Source organism: Motacilla alba, chromosome 1, assembly GCF_015832195.1.
Source record: "Motacilla alba alba isolate MOTALB_02 chromosome 1, Motacilla_alba_V1.0_pri, whole genome shotgun sequence".
In the NCBI taxonomy this organism is placed as follows: Eukaryota; Metazoa; Chordata; class Aves; order Passeriformes; family Motacillidae; genus Motacilla; species Motacilla alba.
In genome coordinates this window covers 39,621,765-39,644,901 of record NC_052016.1, presented here as the reverse complement: position 1 = coordinate 39,644,901, position 23,137 = coordinate 39,621,765, and the positions used below count along the sequence as shown (strand labels likewise).

The following is a 23,137-nucleotide window of genomic DNA, read 5'->3' as shown; positions in this document are numbered from 1 at the left end:
GAGTGGCCACAGGCTTGGAGGTCAGTGACACAGCAAGCGTGAGGCATTTTAATGGTGTGGAGGAGAGGAGGGAGGGATGAAGTGCCAAAGATGTGCTGTTTGCAGGTAGCAGCATGCTAAGGAGCAAATGTTGGAGCCTCATCGGCTCCTGAGGCAAATCACAGTGTTCAGAGGGTTTCAAAGCTCTGTGCCATTACAGAGGGGGTGGCATCTCTGCAGAGACTCCCAGGAGCTCAAGTGTCCTAGGCTGCACAACAGGACCCTGGTGAACCTGGTACTACCTCTTTGTTTTAGGAAAGCATCTCTGCGGCACCTTAATTTTGCTAAATTAAGCTGAGAGTTGAAAGCCTGGCTCTAGGCATCCAACAGGTCCATGCACTGCTGTCATAGCTTCTTTGGAGATGTCTCGCTGTGGCCAGCAGGCGGCCTGCCCACAGCAGGGCAGTGAGGTTCTTCCAGCAGCTCTACCTTTAAGCAAGACCTAAGAGCCAGGTCTGGGAGGATGCAGGGTGGTGGGGATGTCTGAACTCCATCTGCTGAGGTAAAAAATGCTGGTTGAATTCTCAGACCACTGTGTGAGTAACAAAAAGCCATGCAAAGGGTTTTAATCTCACCTGGAACATCCATGTTCATTCCTGATGAATTTAAGGGCGGGAGCAATGGAGGTGTGCTCGGTTCTCTTTAGCTCCTTGCCACAAGCTGTATCTTGTACTGGCTGTTAACCCCCCTCGTTATCCATTCTTCACATCCAGCACTGCGAGGACAGCCATGGCCTGGGATAATTCAACATTCTCTTTCCCTATAAAAGCAAGAGGTCAGGAATGGATGAGTAATACAGAAACTTGCCCCTTTGGTGCAATCTGAAAGTTTCTCCTTCTTGTAGTGAGTCCCTATGACTCCAGATATTTGGTTTTTTTTCCCCATGCAGCTTTCCCTTGTCTTTCTGTTGCTGGGTAGAAGAGATGAAATGGGGAATTGTCCCAGGTGGATGCAGCTTCACACAACTGTCTGACACATTGACATCCATCAGCCCATCAGAAACAGGCAGAGGAGTATGCCAGGCAGACCTCAGCAAGTGTGAGTCTCTTCTCCTGATGGAAGACAATATAGGATGAGGCATGAAGATAGCCCTCATTCCTGAGCATGTGCAGGGGAAACAGGTCTCTGGCTGGCCAGTGGGAGCCCAGCCCCGCTAAAACTGAGACTGGGCTTACTCACCTTTCACCCTTCCTGCCCCATCATCCTCTTGGCATCTCCAGCCTGATAATAAATTCACGGGTGTTAAGTGAAACAGTTGTGGATTTGCAAAGAAGCTGAATTCAGGTATTTTCCAGGAAAAGCACTGCTCATAGGTAAGTCTAGGTTTACAAGCTCGCTGCTTGGAGGGATGATGGAGGCTTTGGGTTTGCACCATCATCTCCAGGCATCCCTTGGGAAGCTCAGTATCCCAGCCTGAAATCCTTTCTGAGCCGGGACATGAAAATAAGTGAAACCTGTTTAGTTGTTACAGGCAGGATTTAATCACCTTAAATTATTTTAAGTGGATGGGGAAGCATCCTGTGATCTCCAAGCCAAACAGGTCACTTTTAATTTCCTCTTCCTTCCATCAGTAATGCTGGTGGATGGGTGTTTGATTTATTAAGCGCTGAATAACAGGGCTTTCGTATGTATTGCTGTCAGAGAGATAAATAGGCCCCTTTGAAGGCAAGTTTCAGGGAGGTGGCCGTGGCTTTTTGAATATATATATCCATAAAGCAATGCAGACCGCCCCCTCCCTGGACATCCGCGGTCTTTCAGACTGTGCTCGGCTCTCCCCCATCCACCCTGGGCCCTGTAACGTGCTCAGAGTGATGATCCCCACCGTGCCCTGCTGGGAGGATGATTAATGCTTGCAAAGTGCTTTGAGAACATCAGATTAGTAGGACAGAGCCTCATTATTATATTAGCAATCACCGGATCCTTGGCCTTTTTCACTCTCAGCGCACTTAGAGCCGCATCTAAAAGCCAAATGCTGTTTACTAGCAAACCTCTCTGCATTTGGCTACTTCAGGGAGGGCTTTTTGTGTTGTTCACAGGTTTATTTTTAATGATGCACCTGTGGTCCAGACTCCTCCAGGGTCCCCACAAACCACTACCCTGCTTTTCAGGCAAACACTGTGAAGATTAAAAATAAAGACCACTGGGTACTCACTGTTATAACTATAGAAACCAAATATTTGCTTCAACTATAAAAGGCAGGAGTGTTTATGAGTACGAGGCAAAAAGGCATTTCCAGCCGAACTGGAATGTATTTTAGTTCTGCAGACTATTTATAGATAGGCAGCCACTCTAAATTTGAATCTTCCCTTCCGTAAGCAATTTTTTTGTGCCTACTGGGATATATCCTCATCTGCGATTTAGCAACGTCACTCCAGGGTGTCCAAACAGTTTGGAGTCACCTTATGAGACATGAGACGTGGTGACTTGTTTTGGGGGGTTTCTCTGACAGTTCTGTGAAGCCACAGAAGTTAGCTTGAAAGATGAATAAGTATTTCCTTTGACTATAAATTAAATATTTTGATTTAGAATGATTGTTTTAACCCTTCCAGTGTGAAAGTCAGTTTGACTTTGAACTGAAAAACCCAAATATAGTTATGAAATGCCAAATGGAGTTATAAAATTATTTGTTTCAAGAGCTTGGAAGGGAAATTCAAGGATGTTTTTGTCCAACGAAACTGAAAAAAAATTGCAGAATTACTATGAATAAGTAAAACATTTCTTGCCATGTCTGTCCTAAGACTTCAGCTAAAAATCAGCCCTCATCCCTGTGCTTGAGATTTGAAACTGCTAGAGATAGAAGAGAAAAACAAGGGTGTAGGTGTGGAAGTGTGCTCGTTGAAAAACCTGAAGACCTGCTGGGAACAGGGCTGTGTGGTGTTACATACCACTTGCCCTTGCCTTGGTGAGCACCAGCATCCAAGAACCTTGTTGGCACCGTCAGGTATAAAACCCATTGTAAGGGTTGTTTGTGCTTCTCTGAGTCCCATCATGACACAATAGATGCTACAGAGACCTAGAGAGCAGCTCTAAGGTCAGGGAGCTTCAGGGAGCTTCAGAAAATTTACGTGGAGAGACCCCAGCCCCAGTTAGCAATTCCTGCTCAGCCTGCTCTGTAAAACTCCCTCAGTGATTTCTCTCTTGTCCTTGGTGTTTACACCCTTCGAATATTTGCAGACAGTTGAGTTGCCAAGCCCCTGCTAAGCTGCCATTAAGCCAAGCTAAACACATGAGCTCAGAAAGTCAGTCTCTCTGGCTCCATGATAATAGTTTGCTTTGTTCTTCTCTGAATTTCCTGCAGTTTATTGATATTTTCCTGGGATTCTGGCACCTGAACATGATGGTGATATAGGAGGTGGCATCCTAGAAGAAAACCATACGAGGAATAGGAAATGCAGGTGCCTGTGGCATGTGAAGCCAGGAGTGCTGGTTTTCATGGGGTCTAGGTGCTTCCTGGTCTTGTTTGACTAAGTGCAGACAGGAGGTGGCCCGAAGGCCCCTTGGCTGAACCCAGGGACCATCTAATCAAGGCCAGCAGTTAACAAAGCTCCACCCTGTTCACTACTAATACAGGACCAATCTTTGTGGAGGTCAGTGGGTGCCTGTCTCATGGTCCTTCCTTGGGCTTATCCCTCCTGTCTTCTCCTTAGTGAAGTTATCTGAAATTGAGCTTTGCCAGACTCAAACCCGTCTGAAGACCTGCAGCATCAAGGGGATCTTTAGAGCTTCCTCCCAACTCACCTGCATGTGTGGGGGCTGCTTTCTCCTGTAGAAAAAACCCTGTTAAATGTTATCTTGAGACATAATCATAATGGTCTTGCTGGCAGATCTTCCAAGTCGCCGTTCCTCCATGCTGCTGCTGTTATAAACTCTCACTTGATTTTGCTGTCTGTGTCAAGGAGACATCCTTGGCTTCATGTTGGACTTTGTTCTGTATCCTGGGATGCTAAGAGTGGTTATCAGGAGTGCTTGGGCTGCACATGGAGCCCACCCTTGCTGTGAAGAGCAGTTGTTCTCCAGTGTTTTCTCAGGGTGGAGAACCCAGCAGGGTCTTTATTGCTCATCCTTCCTGGTGGGAGGGTGAGGAGGCCACGTGTAGACAGGTCAGGGATCCATCATGGGCTTCACTCCTATTTACACAGCTGCAGAAACCACTTGAGCTCACAAAGGGCATCCACAGAGTCAACACAAACCATGTGCAGCAGGGCTGCTGCAGTTTGGTGGGGCAGCATCAGGCTGGACTGGGAGTGCAGGGATGCACGGGGTGTCCAGGAAGTTCACAGCAAATGCAAAGCATGGGATCCCCTGCACATCAGGAGGTGATGTAATAAGGAGTGCCTTCCCTCAGACTCTTGCAGAGCACAGGGAATATCCTTGGAAAAACATATCCTTGGAAACACCCAGCCAGGGAATCTGAGGTATCAGATATTGGTGTAGACACCCCATCTTTCTTTCCCAAACCCAACAGACTATGCAATTGGGGCAGAAGAGCCATGTACTCCGTGCATTCTCTAGCACAGCTGGAGAAGTCCCATATTTTATTAATGTTGCTTTCTGAAGATTAAATGCTTCCAAAGGAGTTTGTAAATGGGGGCCTGTGCAGGAACACGGTGATTCTTTTATCACCTGTAGGTGCAGTCCCTGATCATGGTATGCCTTCATGCCCGTGCCCACACCTTGGTCCCCTGCTCACTGCTGTGAGCCGGAGATAACTGCGCTGAAATATGGAGAGTTATGCTGGTGGGAGAGACACACCGTGTGTGTCAGATAAGCAGAAAATTTTGAATTGAGCAATGCTAGGATGGAGGTGCAGCGCCCTAAAACAGAGGCTAAAGCATCTTTCGACTTCATTGTGCATGGACTTGAACCACCAGAGCACCAAGCTCAGCCTGCCCTCCCAAAGGATTTCGGGACAAGGGCTCACAGTGAGAACTGGACCTGTTTTTCCCTGGCAGTCCATGCAAGACAGTCCTTACAGCTTCTGAGCAAATCACTCAGAGAAACTCCACGCTCCCTTTGGAAAGTATCTGCGGCATTCCGTGACCCCACATTGCTTGAGAGACACCTCTGAAGGCCACACTTGGCGCACCAGGTCAGGTCCTTCATGAAGGTTGGCCACAAAGAACATTTTCTTCTGGCCTGCCTGGTCCAGACACGGTGTTCCTGTTCCAGGATGGATCCCAGATGTGTGTTAGCATTACAAATACATCTCAAATCCCAGCTGCCAAGTCCTCCACCCCAATCCCAGTCCATCGTCTAGAGAGATGATTAACACATCCTGCAATAAAACTCATCAGTTACTGCTCTTTCCACCCCTCTTTGCTGCAGGTTCAGGTTCCCACATGCTGTTTTCTACCTCTCAATTTGCAGAACTGGTGCAGGGAGAAAAATTACTCCTCAGCCATCATATAACTGCACTTTCCACCCCCAAAGTATTTTTGCAGATGGCAGTTCAGTCATTGTTTTGCAACATCCTTCTGTGTCTGAGTCTTTATTTGATGCTTAGAAAAAGGTGGCACAACAGGGTAAAACCCCATTTCTACAGGGGTTTTTGACAGATTAATGGCAGCTGCAGAATCAGATCTTGCAAACTCCTACCTCCCAAACTTGAGTTCAGCCTTCTCCTGTAATTTATTCTGTTCACTCCCATTCTGTGTACTTCTGCTCATCTAACACCCAGGATATGTTATGAGCTGTATGAAACTAAGAATATGTAGGGGTTAATGTGTTGCATGTCTATCTCCTAGGTCCTTCTTCCAGGTCATTTCTTTAGGGGTGAAATTTCAGATACTTTTTAGGTGTCTTCATAAACCTCTCTCTGCTTCCTCTCTTAGTATCAAAGTTATTTGGCAGTCCCTTTGCTTCAGATAAAGAGCATCGCATGAGAATGAGCCACAAAAAAGCATTTGAGCTTAATATACTCCCTAGCAGGTGTCTGGTGTGATGGTCAGGGCAATGAGCAGGCCACAGGATGGAGCTCCCAATCCCCCCATGTTTGAAGGCACCTTGTGGTGTCTTTTTGTCATCGCTGCACTTTCCAGGTGCTTTGTCAGTGATGAAAGCAAATGGAGCTTTTGTGTCCTCTCTAATAACCTGAGAGTCCCGTAGAGTCTGAGCACTTTGCAGGCTGCCTTTCTGGGAGGAGAGCTTTATCTTTATGACACTAATGGAAAAAAAAAAGACCTAATTACAGCTAATCCTGTTCTTTTCACTTACAGGGCTACTTTTGGTGCTGAGTGGTGTTTGCACTGTCAGTTTGGCTTTTGCTCAGCAGTGCCCTGCTCCTCCACATCCTATACGAGTTACTTTGAATCACGGATTTCTGTGGAGCAAATCTAGTGATTCTCTTGCTAGAGAAACACAGGAGCAGATGAGAGGATAGTCATGGTGTAGGTCTGGACGCCTTTCAGAATGGCCAGGATGCACTTTTGCTGCATCATGAGCAAATCCCTCTGTGTGTGGATGGGTTTCCATTCAGGTTGTTAGAGGAGGCAACATGGGGAGAAATCAAGGTTTCTTTCCCAAACCCACAGATTCAGGGAGGGATGAGCACTGCCTAGGAAGCGGGACCGGGAAGTCTTGTTTCTCTGGCTGTGTCCATTTGGCATAAGGGCTGAATGTTTCCTTTGTGGTTTGGTCTGTGAGGGCTTGTGTCTGTCCCTTTGCTCTCGTGCCAGGGAGTACCGGCACTTCCATCCTGGAGCTGTCTCACTGAGACAAAGGACATCAGTCTGCACACAACTTCCCCAGCTCTCCCTTTCGCCCTTCTGACCATTTTGTGTTGGAGTGGAGCATGTTTAAGTGGGTCAACAAAGAGGTCGTTTTTCCCAGTGCAAAGTACCCTAATAAATTAACCAGTGAGAATTTTAATAATACATGAAAGGAGAGAGGTTTGCTGCTTTTGGAAAGGCTTTTCAGTTATTGACGGGGTCAACAGCTGGGTCAGTGGCCGTAGGGATTCCAGTGGAGGGAGAGGTGGTGGGCATCGTCCTCCACCGATGACCATATCTGTGCCGTCAGGATAAAACAGAGCTACCCCTGTTTCAGTGCACTGATACAAATGTTTGTGTCGGTTTTTGAGCACACATTAGCAGGCAGATGGAGGAACTGCTATGGAGTGCTGGTAGTGTGGAATTAGTACCCACCCTGCTGTCCACTCCTTTGAAGCCTGAGGCACACGGGCATCAAGCTGGGCTTCCAGCTGGGTTTTCAAAATGAGGAGAGTTGTGTGATCAGTCAGGGGTAACAGTAGACTACCTCAGTTGTGTCTGGCTGCAGCCATTTTTAATAGAATCATTTAAATTTAAGAGAAAAGGCTAATCCACAGAAGCCACACAAAACAGTCCTGTTGATCTGGTAGATCCTTGGCTGTTTTTCAGCACCTCAGCTGATTTACTTCCCTTTGACTTCCTTGATTTTAAAGAAGTCATTAAATAAGGCAATATGTCACCATGATCCGAGGTTATTTTGGGCCCTGTCCAGTCAGATGTGTGGCCATTCTTCAGATCAGAGTCAGAATATTTAATGTTCTCACTGTGCTGTTGGTCAGACTGGAAAGAGAAATGACCAGAAACCCTGTAGCATCCCAAATATACAATTGCAAGGGCTTCTATAGGCTCTAATTTTTAGAAGACAATAGTGATGTGACTGTTCATTAGGAGTAGGTTGTCTTTGAATGGGCCAACTTCTCGTCCATTTGATCTTCTCATCTGTGTTGACTAAACTTAACTATTGTTTATCAAGTGACCTATTATACTCTTGAGTTCCCAGAGCCAAATAGAGTATATGAGCTCAGGAATATCTTCCCTGGGCTATTTTTGCTGGCAAAAGGCAAAGGCTGGGGCAGACACTTGGTTAATCAGATGAGAGACTGCCAATGCCCAGTCATCAGCTCTTGCAGCACCCGTTAAACCCTGATCATCTGCCTTTGAGGTGCTACCTTTTGGGGAAGGTCTTTTTTTCTTGCAAGGGAGCCAAGGGCTTTCCTTGCTCTCTTCCATATTCTTTGTGGATGGTCTCTGGAGACTGCCTCTGCTAAAGCCTTCTCCTGCAACCAAAACTCTTAATGGCTGTCTTCCCTTGGTTTTCCTATGGGTTCCCATCACTGAAGGGCCATGGAGAGGTTTGAAAATCTGGTATTTGAGGAAAAGATGAGCGAAGCAGTATGAAAAGCACATGGAGGTCCAGGAAGCAGTGGTCTTCTCACCTTTCCACCAAAGCATGGAAAAAGAAGACAACAGCTTTCCAGATATGGGGAGAAACAGATGAGGTTACTCCTGATTAAGGGAGTTACTTCCAATACGGAAGGCAGAAGAAACGTTCAGAAGGGACTCCCTAGGCAGCAATAGGTCAATGCCCAGCATCAATCCTGGGCCAAGTGGTGGAATCCACAGGTCTGCCAATGTCAGGTGAGCTGTCAGGTAATGAGGGCTTAGTCCATACAGCCCCAAGCACCTGGCAAGTGAGTTAAAACCTGGCAGATCCCAGGAAGATGTCACCCACAAATGGGGCTCTTCTTCATGCTGTTTTTCAGGGATTAATACTAAATCTCAGCATTTCCCTAAGTGAAGCAGATCTAATGGCTCCTGTGGGGAGAAGCTGCCAGTGGCACAAAGGGTAATGAAACGGTAAATGTTGAAGACAAATTCATCAGACAGGGCAGTCTGGATCACTTGGCAAGCAGAGCACATTTGAAAAAAGTATGTTAGAGGACAGCCCAATGCAAAATTGAACATCAAAGGAGAAAGAAATAAGATTGTTCCTACAGAAAGGGGCAGTGAATCACCAAATGCAGGATTTTCTGGGTTTGGTAGAAAGAAACTGCATGAGCAGCTCCTGATGTGAGTTGAGGCTGCGGTGAAACAGCTACAGTGACCTTTGATGTCTAAATGAAGGGGTAGGAGGTGCATTTATTTTTCCTTACGTGCAGCAACAGCAAAATGTGTTGGAGTAGCTGGCTGCTAGTGTTGGTGCTGAAGAGGAAGAAAGGAAATATGACAGTATTGCAGAAATGGTGTTTAGCACAGAAATTCATAGACTGGCAGCTGGTTCGTTTCCTGGAAGAAATGAGGGGTTGGAATAGCCAGGTGATTGTGATATTTTCTCCCTGTGAACACGCTAAGAGACCTCCAGTCTAGTGGAAAAGGGCATCATGAGAAGCTCTTGCAAGATGTCAGACCCACAAAGTGACAGATTGGAAGCAACCCCCTGCTTGTTTTTTTCTTTCTGGAGGTGGTGGCTAAATATCAGGACAAATGAATGGTTAATGGGGTCCATATGGGCATAAGTGTTCATTTAATTAAAAGCCTGTGATATAAAAGAAATCAGTTTGCAGTCAAAATAATTTAGGTTGGAAGGGACCTTAGGAGTCCTGAACTGCCTGAATCTGTGTTTCTCACACGTATGGGGGACCTTGGAGAAAATTTCCTTTTGTGGGCACTGGGTTGTGGAACTGGAAGTGTTGTGATGACTCAATACAGGCCCCAACCAAGTGTTGTGACTGACAGATGTTTTGGCTATTGGGCACATCTGGAAAGATGTACCTCACTGTAGCAGGCTTGAAACCAGCAATCTACATATTTTAGCTGGCCACCTTCAACCAGCTGTGCAGCAGGTGAGATCTGGACCCTTGCATGGTGCAGATTTAGGGTTGTCCCCATGTGTACCCTGAATTATCCCACACTGCCCTCCAATCCATTACCTCCACTGCCTGAGCAGGGTGCCTGTCAGCAGAGCAGTGGGCAGGGCTGTGAGCTGGTAGGGCTGAGGGAGAGCCTAGGGGAGTGTCTGTATGTGCGTGTGCTTTCTGTAAGTGTCTCCTGGAAACCAGTGAACCCCCCAGCAGGTTTCAGAGGGGCTTGACAGAAGGATGAGATAATTAAGTCTCCATGAGTTTCATCCAAAAGGGTGAGCTGGAAGAAGAGAGAAATCATTTTTAACTGAGGAAAGGCTTTCACACGAGCTTACATGTTATGAAGCACCAGGGAATCCACTCATTCGGGTGCCCTTTCAAGCTGCAGGAATGAACCTGAGGCCCTAAAATCAACTAAACCATGAGAATCCAGCTGACGGGTGAGTGCCATTGGTGCTGATCTCTGCAGAGCTGTCTTTCTCATAGCAGCTTTTGGCTCCATTTCTCATTTTTGCCCACATTTAATGTGTTTGGCTTCACAGCCTCCTGCCTCTCTGTCTTGCCAAAAGGGAAACACCCACATTTCCTGGAGCAAAGCAAGGGCACCATGTGAACCCATGAAGCTTGAGCTCTGCCGTGAGGGTTGGTGTGAACAGTGTTGCCTCCTTTGCCCCTTCCAAGCCTGGCTCATTTGAACATCCGTAGAGGGTCGCTCCCAAATCCTTTTAGTGTGGAATGCTGCACAGTGGTCAGTGAGCCAGCATCTAGGCTGGCAAGACTCCCTCCTCCTCCTCCTCATAGTATTTTCCCTGTTGTTAACTGTTTTCATTGCAGACATCCATCATCACACACGGTGGCACTCGGTGACCTTGGGGGGATTTTGTTTCTGTGACCTTGTTCAGTCTCCAGTTGGGGCCAGCTGAACTTGAATCCTCCTGAGCACCCTTCAGGAAGGTCATTGTGTTGCCCTTCCCTGTGTTTCTCAAAAGGAAGTCTCTTTTTGTGTGCCCCAAGCCCTGTTGCTTTCCTATGATGTCCTGTCATTCTTGTCTTAGATGAGAGGTCATCTCCGTCACCTTCTCCCTGCCACTGATGGTTTCCTCAGCATCTCTCCTATGCTGACCCTTTTCCAGACCTGTCTCACTAGTTCCTTGCAGAGAAGCCTATTACAGCCCTTTGATCTTCCCTGTTGCCCCCTTTGTGCCAGCAGCTGTGATGTTGGCCCTGCCACCCAGACAGCTACCATGAGGAGGTGCAAAGGGTTGTCTGGCAGACTGTGAGTTCAATATGAGCCAAATCAGGCTAATTTCTCCCGTTGCAGAGGTTAGCTGAGCTGGAAGTAGTTACAGATGATGAGACAGCTCATTAAAGTGGCTGAAAATTAACAAGCCTCAGATCTTTTCTAAAATTAGAAATCATCCCTGGAAAGGCAAGTCTATCCCAAATATCCTGCTACAAGCCAGACTCCTTCAGATGACAGGAAAAACATCCTCACACTTTACTATCAGCTTCACCCCCATGATATCTCCAGCTCATCCTATCAAACCAAATTGGGTGGTGGTTTTTGCTGTGCATAGAGCCTGTTAAGCTCAGAACAGTTCTTGGTATCACCTTGTAAGGCACTTTTTCTGCAGCCTTTAAGCAAAGGAAGTGGCATGCCAAGGGAAGGGAAAAGGATCCTGACACACCTCTCATTCCTGATATCAAATTCTAAGTCCGTCTGTATTTTCATCTGCCTTCACCTGAGAGATTGAGGGCAGAGCAGTTTAATTACAGGATTCACTGCTAGACCTGACATGGCTGTATATCTCCAACTGATTAAAACTGAATCTCAAATTGGCTTTTTCAGATTCTTTTCTTTGTTCAAAAGCACTGCTTTAATTCAGGCTTGCTTTGAAACACAAGCAGTGTTTAGGGCTTGAAAAGGGTTCACTGATAGGGAATAGATAGCAGCCCCTTCCCATCTCCCTCTGGATCTCATGGACGCTCATGGGTGTGGGACAAAAGAAGCCCCAAAATGCGATGCCCTACCTGAAAATTTTCTCTCATCAAAGCCCGAGCCTGGTGAAAGTAAACCTTGTCCTCTCTTGAGCGTCTTCCTGGGTGTCACAGAAGGCTGGCAAGAGGTGACACAGGGCAGGAGAGCAGCCCCAACCTCCAGGAGAAGGCAGAGGGGACATGTGCAGCGCTGTTTTGTCTCCTGATGCCTTGTCCTGGGGTGACTATCACTGGGCACTCATGGAGTGACGCATCTGTGCAATGAGCTTGTCGTGAGCAGAGGCTGATGTACGTTTGTCAAAGAAGCTTGGGGCAGGAACTGTGGCTCCTTCCAGCACAGAATGGATGCTTTTGGAGCAGATCCCTGTTCATAGAATCATAGGATGGTTTGGATTGGAAGGAATCTTAAAGACCATCTAGTCCCAACCCCTCTGCCACAGGCGACCTTCACTAGACCAGGTTGCTCTAAGCCTCATCCAGCCTGACCAGGAACACTTCCAGGGATGGGGAATGCACACCTTCTCTGGGCAATGAGGGTAGAAATTCAAGGTAGCCCATAGCTAGGGCTGAGGGAAGGGAAATTGCTGACAGTGCTGTGGAATTTATTTTGCTTTTGCAGAGGCCAGAAAGCTAGAAAAACTCAGTTATCAAAATGCTTTGCTCCAAGTCATTTATTCATGCTGCGTTCCCATGTCCAGCCCTACTTGTGTAACGGCCGGGAAAGCTCTTATCAGAGACTGATACCAGAGTCTCAGGAGGGAAAAAAAATCTCTGGGCAGTTTGCTTTTTCTTCCAGAAACCCAAACTTGAAAAAGCAAACTTAAACTCTGCTCTTACTCTTGGGGTATTCACATGGCACAGGCTGACTTGGTCTGGTGGGTTGGTCGACTCTTGAGCGCGGGGTTGAGTGTAGCCAGTGATGGCAGCTGGCTTTTGCAAACAGACCTGGAGAGCAGCAGCCTTGGTGTGCATCATGTAAAATATGTATGGCTGTAGTATCATAATATGTAGACAAGTGAAATAACACATCATAGACTGCTGGAACATCCTGTTTGGTTGTTGCAGCCCTGTGTCCAGTCAGCCTTCCAAAAGGCCACAAAGTACAAGCCTGGGTATCCTGTAGACCTCCAGGGAGTCACTGGCTCTGTCTATCCCACATGCACTCACCTGCCTGCGGGTGCTGCTCCAGTGGCCCACAAAGGATGTGCCACAGCAGGGCAGTGGGAGAGATTTCAGCAAGAAATAACAGAGTGGAGTACAGAACAGGGCTGAATAGCAGGAAATAATTCCAGATAACAAAATCCATGCACAGCAGCAGGAATGCACTGGAGGCTCTGCACATGGACCATTCGCAGCCAGCCCCGAGGCAAGAGCTGGGCTCCTGGTTCTTCCTGTGAGCCCCTTGCTTTCCTAGCACCTTCCCACTTGTAAGGGCACTGCCATCCAGCTTTCAGCAGAAGGAATTGCTCAGAAAAGGTTGCTTTAGTCAATGAGAGTGGAAAAATGCCAGTACTGCCCATTCCCATGCTAAGTGCTGTGGGTAGATGTGCGATGGGTGGCTACACTGGTAGCCATCAGGACTCAGAGTCTGAGTGGCCTCATCAGTTCTCCAAATGACAAGCTCTGACAAGTTCAATATTCTTCACTGTGAGTGGACCTGATTATGGAAGAGTAATTTAGATTTGGAAGTAACTGAGGTCTAGCTTGAAGTTAGGGTCAAGTCTGGAGGTAAATCATGTTACTCCTGGTCTTGTCCAGGCAGGTTCTGACCATCTCCAAAGATGAACATCACCCACCCACTCTGGGTTTTTTGTTGTTCTGTCCCTCATTGTGAAGCCTTTTGCTTACATCTAATGAGTCTTTTCCGTCATGTCTCATGCTATCCCCATGCTTCTCCCAGTAGAGTTGGGTCCATCCTTTCTACACCCTCTAGACAGGAGTGGTCCTGGACCTCCCAGGTTTTCCCGTGTCCTACATTCTCAGACAGTCACAGTTTGTCTGGTGGTGTAAGTACAGCCTTGCTATTTGGTATTTTATTTTTCCATCCCATCCTTAATCAGGCCCTCCAGCATCCCATCAGAAGTGCTGTCAGTGCCCTCATGTCCCGGAGAGAAATCTTTATTTTCCTAAGATTGACCATGCAGCACAAAGCTACTGAAATCTTTCCAACCAGAGAACTCCCCTAAAATAAATATGAAGGGAAATGTTTTCCACATTGTGTCACTGCTGTGTTGCTCGTCCCATTCACAGAGAGCAGAGGTGGGGAGCGGGTCCTCCAGCTCACACCAGTGTACCTGTAGCTCTGAGCCATCCCACACCCTTCCTTCCCTGGTAGCAAATATCTCTGATGGCAGCAGCTGTTTATGAAGCTTATGTTTCTTAAAATGATCTTACAAATAAATAGGCTTTAGCCTGTCTTTGTGCCTCACCTCCTTGAAACCCCCTCTCTCACCCAGCCATGAGTAATGCTCGGTGCAGGACGTCTCCTGCTGGCTCTGCTGCCCTTGGGTGGATGTCACATGTAGTGATTCCACATGTGCTCTGAAGCCTAATTACACCTCCAGGAGTGGGAAAAAAAAAATCCTGGGAGGGAAGGTCAGTTTGACAGTCTGAGATATGCACTGGCTTGGGTTTTTTTGTTTGTTTTTTTTTTTGCATCACCTTCCCTCTATTCCTCAGCAAGGAAGAGGCTCTTTGTACCCCAGCAAGGTTTCCTGTGCCCCGCAGGGTCTTGCAGCTGCAGCGTGGTGTTATTAGCGCTGCCAATCATGGCTCCCCCAAAGCGGGGCTGATAATGAACCCACCGTGAGCTCAGCCGCGGCTGGAGTGTGATTAGCAGGGAACAGTCTCCATCCCTTTGAAGGGTGCGAGGAGCAGGGTTGGGACCTGTCTGTTCCCAGCATCATATGGAAGGGTGCTGTGAGCCGGCAATGGGCAAGGAGAACCACGGGGGGGTCTGGAAGGGCAGGAGTGGGGCTCAGGGAGCTCCTGTTTGCCCTGGGAATTGGGGCTGTATGAGGGCAATCAGTGAGCACAATCACCTGCATAGACAGAGGGGGCTTTCTTGCTGCTTACAAATCTACTTCCAAGCCACATTTCCTCTGAGTTAACACTTACACAAGGAGGGGAGAGGTGTTCTTGCATGAATAATAAAACCAGCATCCTCCTGTCCATCAGACAAGATAAAAAGCCCCTAGGGACACAGAGGAAGACAACATTATTATACAGGTCACCAGTAGGTTATTCTGCAATCCTCCTGTATGGGGATTCACTCGCTGATGCTGGTAGCACCAGCCACAATAGGGGACCGTGTTCCTGCTACAGAGCTGTGGGGAGGGGTGGGTGGGACAGGATCCCCCCAGTGCTGGGTTACACAGTCCAACAGCTGTAACTCTTGCAGATGGCAAAAACAGTAGCACCACTGAAGGACCCAAGCTGCCCAAAGCATGCTCTCGGCGTACCCCCGTCATCTCTATCCCCCTTTCCCAGGGGTGATCTTGCCAGGATGGCTAAAGTGGTGGCAGCCTGGAGGGGACATCAGGGTGACACAGTGAATGGGAAGAACAGTGAGAGCTTTCCAGGTGTTATGGTCTTTCTCATGTGCTCCTGAAGTGTATACTCCTCTCTGCTACACCAGTTGTGAATGGAGTCAGAGGGAGGACGTGCTCAATGGGGTGCAAGACTAATCTGCACTGCAGAGTGAAAACTGTGGGGCTGGGACAGACTTCTGGCTTTCTGTGGATATGGAGGCACCCCCATTGGCAGCTGGTGGCCACAGAGGTAATGAAAGGAGCCATCCCCTACCCAGGGCCTCTCTGGTTCTGGGAAAATCTGGGACACAAGCACCTGCTTGCCCTGCTGTGGGGTTTCCTGCTTGAATCACTCAGTCCCCAGCTTCGTCTTGGTGTGAGAAATTTGCCTGATGTCATGGCTAGGTCACTCATCCTGCCTGCCAGCTTGGATTAGATGCTGTGATTTGTGTCAGGTCAGATTTTGGAAGGTTTGTTTCACACTGCTGGTGTGCAGTGCTGGTGGGCATGAAGTTGTTGTCAGGGGAGAAGGAACAGGACAGAGAGATTTCCTGGGAAATATACAGGTACTTCTCTTCTCTTCTCTTCTCTTCTCTTCTCTTCTCTTCTCTTCTCTTCTCTTCTCTTCTCTTCTCTTCTCTTCTCTTCTCTCTGTCTGTGCTATAAGGGTGTGGTGGTAAAAATATTAGTGTTTCAGATTAGAGAGATGTGGCTCAGAAGTTGATCCTAATTGAAAGAACATTCCCTTTCAGCCCAAAGCTAACAGTCTCTGACTGTTTCAAACTCCTCACTTCGAAGCTAAGATAATATTGGGTGGGCCACTCCTACAGACCCCACCAAGAGCCATCTCTCCATGTTGTCACTATTTGCTTCCTTCTCACAATTGTGGCACTTGGCAAGTTCCCTGGGGATGGATACCTGGCTTTACTGATATTTAAATTATGATTTTCCTCACCTCTTTTTCTGAAGCAGCTTATAGGCTGGATCTCTGTGTTCACTTTGCAGAGAACAGGGGGGGCAGAGAGGAGATGCTGTCTGAATGTCCCCGACTATACCATACTTAATAAAACCTCTCTCTGGGCTGTCAGTCAAAACATTTGGATTATTAGGCACTTAGAGGCCCGGATTCTCTGAGCTCTATACCCTGATGCCACCAGCTCTGTCATAGCATTGCACCATTAGGACAGCCACGGGGGACATGAGTGATGTCACTCCTGGAGCAGTGGGATGGTATCTCCTACCACCCATGGTGGTATCTCTGTTGCTCAAGAGCAGCCACCTGTTTGGTTTGGCTCTTCTGGTTCCTCATCCAGCAGATGGAACAGGAAGGGTCCCAACCACTGCCTGAGCCCCCTCGAACATCCTTGCTCAGTACACTCAGCCAGTGAATCCAGCAGCACTGCCTCACCTCTGCCGACCCAGCTTCCCATAAAACAGCCAGCTCCAGGTAGCATCCAGCTGGAAAGAGCTCCGTTTTGTAAACTTTAACTTTGTCACTGCACTATTGAAGTGGAAAAAAGTTGAGCAGCAGCCACGGTTCTCAGTGCCCAGGGAGGATTCACATCGCAATAGGAGCATGATGGGCACATTTTTTTAAACGAACAAGTCTTAAAAGATGTACTTGCCAAGTGTCAAAATATTTCTCAGTGATATTAAGGGCCTTTGGCAGCCATAATTTAACCGTGAAGGAACCTGATGCCGGCAAAGGACCGCACAGCTGGAAATTTGTGCTGCAAAGCAGCGTTTTATGGCTGTTAAGCTGTTGGCCTCTCAACATTGTAAATCTGTTAAACAAACACAGCCCTTGGCTCACAACACGTGTCAGGGAGGCACAGTGTTTTGGCAGGAGCAGACTGATGGCAACAGGGGCTTCAAAAGAGCTGTGAAGAGGCAGAAATAAGCAGAGGAGGAAAATTCAGGTGGAGGATGAGATGCCTGTGTGCCATCTCAGCCTCATGCTGGGAGAAGGTGGTCTTGGAAAAAGTGTGTAGGTTCACATGGAGTTGCATCCTCCCCTGTTTGGGTATCAGATAAGATTGCCATGCACGTATGGATCCCATACATCTTACCACTGTCATAGCTGCTGGTCAGCTGACGTTTAAATCACTCTCTTGCAGGAAGGTGATATCCTAGGTTGATATCTTAAATGTAGAACATTGGGATGGTATTGGTAGCTTTGAATGGGGAAATAGGTGTCCCAGGAGGATGAGCCACATGCTGCAAACTACATATCTTTTGCTGCATATAGTGACATGTTGAAGCAAGCTGTGTTGGTGCCAGCAGAGATGCCCCAAGAGCAGCCACAGCCTGGCAAACACAAGTTGAGCCCTGGTCCCAATAAAGGCATAGCAAATCCACAGGGAAGAAATAAAATACACTTGCTGAGTCCAGCACTCAAAAATTCAGAGAAAATGTCCACAAAAATAAGGAGATTCCTGTCTATTTCCTTACTGCTTACTTCCACTCTCTTCTAGCAATCATTGCTTATTCCTCTGGCTTAGAAGCTGATCTTAGGAGGCAGGAACAGCTGGTCCTGCTGCGAGGAAGTGTGGTGGGAGATGCCTCCAGCTGTGCTGCCTGCAGCCACCTGTTCAGGACAGGCACTCCTTAGACAGCTGCCATGAGCTCTTTTTCTGGGTCAGAAGCTGTATTAGAAGAACACCAGTGACTCTTTATCATCAGGAGGACACCACACAGAGATGGACAGGGTGGTCTTCCCAAGCTTGTGGGACTCCTGAAGCTTTCCAAGAAATGTGCCTGCAAGACTGATTCTTTCACAACGAGCCTATGTTAAAACTTATCCAAAGCAACCAGACTGTGCGTGTTACACTGTTTTCTCTGCCAGATCTTGACTGTGTGGTACCTTTCATTGCTACCCAGACAGGCCAAAGAGAACTGGAGGAGTTGTGGTTCTCACTCTGGTGATAAAAGGAGAGGTCATGGTAGCATCATTCATCTTGCTTGTAGCGTTTCCTCCTGTTTTTTCCATGAAAACTCTAAGTTCTGAAATCTAGTTTCTGCACTTTATGGGTTTTGTAATGCAATGTCGCAGCCATGAAGGGAGGCTGCAAGACTGGACTCTAGATGGTTGGAAAGCAACAAGCCAAGCAGCAAGAACTGGTGCTGGATGTCTGCATTCAGGTGCTGGTTCATGTGATTGCACAACTCCATCTTCTTGCAGTCCCTTCACTGATGCATGCCCATGTCTTAGTCCTGCCAGGTGGCTGCAAAGAAATGACTCAGTGTTAACAGGAAGAAGCTAATGGGACATTTACCTCCTAGAACTAGGAAAAAATCTTCATAGGTTTGTTTCCCAGTGATTTGGGTGATCCATTTTGAGGAGATGGAGTAGTGAATTATTGCTGCTGCCTGATGAAATTGGTTTTTCCCTCCCTGATGGACGCAGCTCCACTGTATCTATTTTGTCACTCAAAACCAGCCATTTTGATGAGAAGTGTGTGAGATTAAGCCAAAATCTGCTAGCCTTGCACGTCCTCTTGCTAAGCAATTTGCTGCTTCGCTGCCTTTGGAAGATTGCACTGAAGTTGCTTTCCTGGCACCAGAAGCCGTTTTGAGAATTAGTGCAAAACTAATTTGATTACAAATCTTAAAGACACCAACAAAAGCTATTTTTAAGCTTTTGATAAATATGATCTGAACCAGACTGTACAGAGAAAACACCACAGGAGTTTCTTACCATTATTTCAGCTATTAAATTCTCCAAAACTGTGGGATCCTGGTGCAATTGGCTGGTGAGGTCTAGCACGTGCCCATAACCAATATGTAAAGCTTGTGCTCAGCACCTGAGCATTATCATAAGGGACCCAGCACACTGTTTGCCTTGGTGGCTCTCTTGGGTTGCTATACGTGTTTGTTCTTCCTTCTTAGAAATATCATGTGCTTCCTCATAACCCAACCTCTTAAAATCATCAGAACTCCAAAGCTGGTTATATATAAAAAATATAAATAAGGTAAATCTCATAAAAAAAGCACCACTGTCAGAGCCAGGGCAGGATGGTGGGGATCACATCTCCCTTGACATCCTCTGTTACAAACTGAAGTCTGTGTCAGGTTATGCAGGAGCGCTGGTCACAATTCACATCATGCTTATCCATGTGCACCTCTCAAACCTCTGCTGCCTTCAAAGACACCCTGAACAAGCTGTTTTAAGGACTACTCTTAGATGTAATCCTTCCCTTCCCTAGGTCATGGGAGCTGAGGCCTCTGCAAGGGAGCATAGCTCTGCAAAGGGGGGCAGCTCGAGGTGGTCCTTCAACCCCGTTCATCCCTCCCCCAGGTGCCATGATCCTCACACAGAGCACACGCCAAAGGAGCAGTCTGCTCACCTCATGGGATGGGGGGTTACACCTGGACAATCTTCCCTGTAATTTCAGTTGTAGCCTTTAACACATTATACTTGTGGCTCTTCCCCCTCCTGTGGGTTCCCAAATGTGTCTGGCATGGGGAGGGCAGCCGGGCCACAGCTCTCAGGGCCAGGGCTGATGGCTGACATTTGTTTTGCTGGTTTGCTTCAAACTCTGCAACCTCCTGAGTCCATTCCACAGGTCATTTGGCCAGGAGCTGCTGTCAGCAGTGCTTGGAAGAATCAATGATAACCTTTTCCTTTGCTAAGGAGTTCTATACATGCCAGGGAGCAGAGGATGCTGAAAAACAAATGAAGCTGGGATTCTCCATGGGTCTCCCTGGCATTATTCCTGATATTTAAAAAAACAAATCAGTTCTCCTTTGGTTTTATTAGTCTTTCTATTCTGGCATTTAAACAGAGATTGGCATGGTCAGTATCTGCAGACACATCCTATGATGCTTTCTGAAGGTTAGGACACCCAGGGTGCTGCATCCGAAGTGCCTCAGTTCCTCCGAGCTGCTGGAAGGCATTTTGGCATTGCAACACCCAGTAATGCCACTGCACAGATGATCCCACATCACAGAGAGAAGGGCATTTGGGTCCTGGGAGCATGTCTGGGCTGTAGGAGCAAGGTTCCTTTGAGCCTCAAGACTGGCACCTTTTGGGGTCATCTTATGCTATGATGCTATTTTGGTATTTAATTCTCCTGGATTTTAGTATCGAACTGAAGAACTGAGCTGAATCTAAGCACCTCTTGCAGGTATGCCTGAGCAGCTTCCCAGAGCACCCCATGGTGGAGAAGTGTCATGTCCCTCTGTGTCACTCTGTGCCTAGAAGTGGATTTTCGCTCTCACAGATTCAGCAGTGGGGTTTATGCTTGTGCTTGTCTTGGTTTCAGGCATGGAAGAAGCGCTGGTTCGTCCTGCGCAGCGGTCGGATGAGTGGCGACCCCGATGTCCTGGAGTACTACAAAAATGACCACTCCAAGAAACCTTTGCGTGTCATCAACCTCAATTTCTGCGAGCAAGTGGACGCGGGCCTCACCTTCAACAAGAAGGAGCTGCAAGACAGCTACATCTTCGACATCAAGACGAGCGACAGGACCTTCTACCTGGTGGCTGAGACTGAGGACGACATGAACAAATGGGTCCGCAGCATCTGCCAGATCTGTGGCTTCAACCAGTCCGAGGATAACACAGGTACCATGAGAGACAGGTCCATTGCTAAGAGCGTCTTCTCTCCTGTCCTCCCAATGGACCCCCGGCCTCTTTCAGATCAGACCTGTAGGAGGGGGATGCAGCCTGCCACAAGGCTGGAGGGGCTGAAGTGGGAAATGGATGGACATACGGGAAACTTTCATGAGGCTTTCCTGCCTTTGACATCTAAAAAGCTGTCTTGGCTATTGTGAGAGCCAGTCATTTTTACCCTCCGTAACTGTAGACCTTTCAGTCTCTTACAAGAAGTTGGTGGTGCCTGGGGACTTTTTTAGCCGCAGCCTTTGTCCCTATCCATCACCAAATTCCCCTTGAGAGTGGTGGGAACCAGCCGTGAAAATCCCCTTTGCTCAGACGTTTCAATCCCTTGATGGAGTAGGGGGAGAAGTTTTACTGGAACCATTTTCCTCTCCACTGCAGTTTTCCCTGCTGACAGGCTCTCATGTGAAGGACAGACTTACTCCCTGAACTTGTATCCCCATCTCTTCCTGGAACCCTCAGGCAAAGGGCTGGGGAGAGGAAAGGAAAACTCCAGGTAGTTTATGTGCAGTGAGGGGACCTAGAGTCTGAGTTGTGCTCCACCATCCAAACTCAGTTGCACTTGGGCAAGCCTCTGCATTAAGCACCAGTGAGCTGCCTCTGTTTTCGCAGCACCACACGGGCACACATAAAACCTGGGTGAGATGGGATGGGGAAGTGAGCGTGTCGTGCAGCTCTGCAGTCACCTGCCCATCCCATTATACATTGTAGTGTCTCTAGGTATCTTTGCTTCATCTCATCCATGGTCCAGTCTCATCCAGGGGACAGGCCTGTGCTCTGTCTACATGAAACTCCCCATAATAACGTCCAGCTTGAATCTGTTTTGGTCCCTCGTGGAGCAGCTGCCATCCGCAGGAGTTGAAACCCTGCCAAGAGCTTGTCAGGCAGGACAGCAAACAAAGCATCACAGCAGCGCGGATGCGATCTTCACTGAGTGACGCATGAAACAGGATGTCACCTTGGCAATGGGTGCACAAGTGGCAGAAAGGATCCTTGATAACGTCGCCAGCCAGGTCTTTCAGGGAAAGGTCAGGCTAAATAAATTACATACTGTTCCAATGTCAGCAGTGCAGCCCTCGAGGTTCAGCAAAATTGTTCAGGCCCCTTTTTTAAAAGCTGTTTCATTGCAAGATTTTCCATTTTGCATGCATTCAGCTGGGGGAACTGTTTTTCTTCTCACTTAGTAAAATGAGCTTTCAGCCCAGCAGCAGCAGGATCAATACGGGACTTCAGTGAAATATAAATCTGGGCAGCAAAAGGAAAAACAATCTCCCGTTTGCAAGTACATCTGTCCCAAAGGGCACACAGGGATCATCAGGCTGCAGAGATCCAAGCACTGTTCCCTGCAGGATCATGGAGTGACATCAGCAAAAGAGGAACAAAAATCCCTATTTGTAACAGAATCACAGCTCATTAATGCTGTAGGGAAAGTACCCACTTGAAACAGTACCCAGCTGCCAAAGTTTGATTTCCTAAGTAAGCCAAGAAAAAGCCTGCAATGGCAAATGCAGCAGATGTGTCCAGATGCTGCAGCAGAGAGGGAGCATGAATTATTCAGGGCTGGTGCTTCACTTCAGTCCTTGCCAAAGCGGTGACCCCATGCTCACCTTTCCTTCACCATCCCTGCTAAGTAATGGCAAATAAATCATCAATTTCCCAAAGTGGGTAATGTTCATTTGAAGAATCCATGGCCTGAGGGTGGATGAAGAAGTTGAGGGTCAGTGGAGCATGATGGGTGTTAGAAGTCTTGTCCATCTTGGCATATATAAGCTCGTCATGGGGTGCATCCTTCACGGGGTGTCAGCTGGAGGGAGTAATGAAACAGTCGTAGCAATGTTTGTAATTCTGCTGTGCTGTGCTCCCTCTTCATCACCTCCTTGAAGTCAAGGGTGGATGGATGGGAGAGGAACAAGAATTTGTGCAAGATTAAGACAGTTCCTGGATAGGAACAGAGCTTGGGACACTTGGCATTTTGTTCTTGGACCTTCTTCCCCTCATCCTCAAGCTTCTCTGTGCCTTGTTGTGGCCTGTGCCTTGGAGAATGAATGTGTCAGTAATTGGATGAACCAAAAAGAGGGAGGAAAAGGTAACCATCATGAGCAGGAATAGCTCCATGCTAATTGTAGCAATTAATTAACTAAATCTCCTTCTCCCAGCAGACAGGCAGCGTGGTGGAACAAGATCAGGAACTGCCAGGGAAGCCACTGTGCACATTTTTCTGGTTGTACTTGTTCCTGGGTGTGTGACTGCTTTATACTGGCCCAAAAGCCTTGCTGGGTCTGGCCCCACAGCCAGGCTGTTCCCAGCTGTGTTGTACTCACAT

The 23,137-nt window shown here is 47.7% G+C and overlaps 1 protein-coding gene across 5 annotated transcripts in view; it reads left to right on the top strand.

Moving 5' to 3' along the window:
- GAB2 (GRB2 associated binding protein 2) overlaps positions 1-23,137 on the top strand; it is a 93,305-nt gene that overhangs the window by 32,251 nt on the left and 37,917 nt on the right. For all 5 annotated transcript variants that reach the window (XR_005256744.1, XM_038135326.1, XM_038135136.1 and 2 more), the window contains exon 2: positions 20,460-20,760. Coding sequence is in view for 4 of the 5 variants with exons in the window: in XM_038135326.1 (XP_037991254.1) it covers positions 20,460-20,760 (301 nt within the window). In the remaining variant the exon portion in view is untranslated. The remainder of the gene's footprint in view (positions 1-20,459; positions 20,761-23,137) is intronic.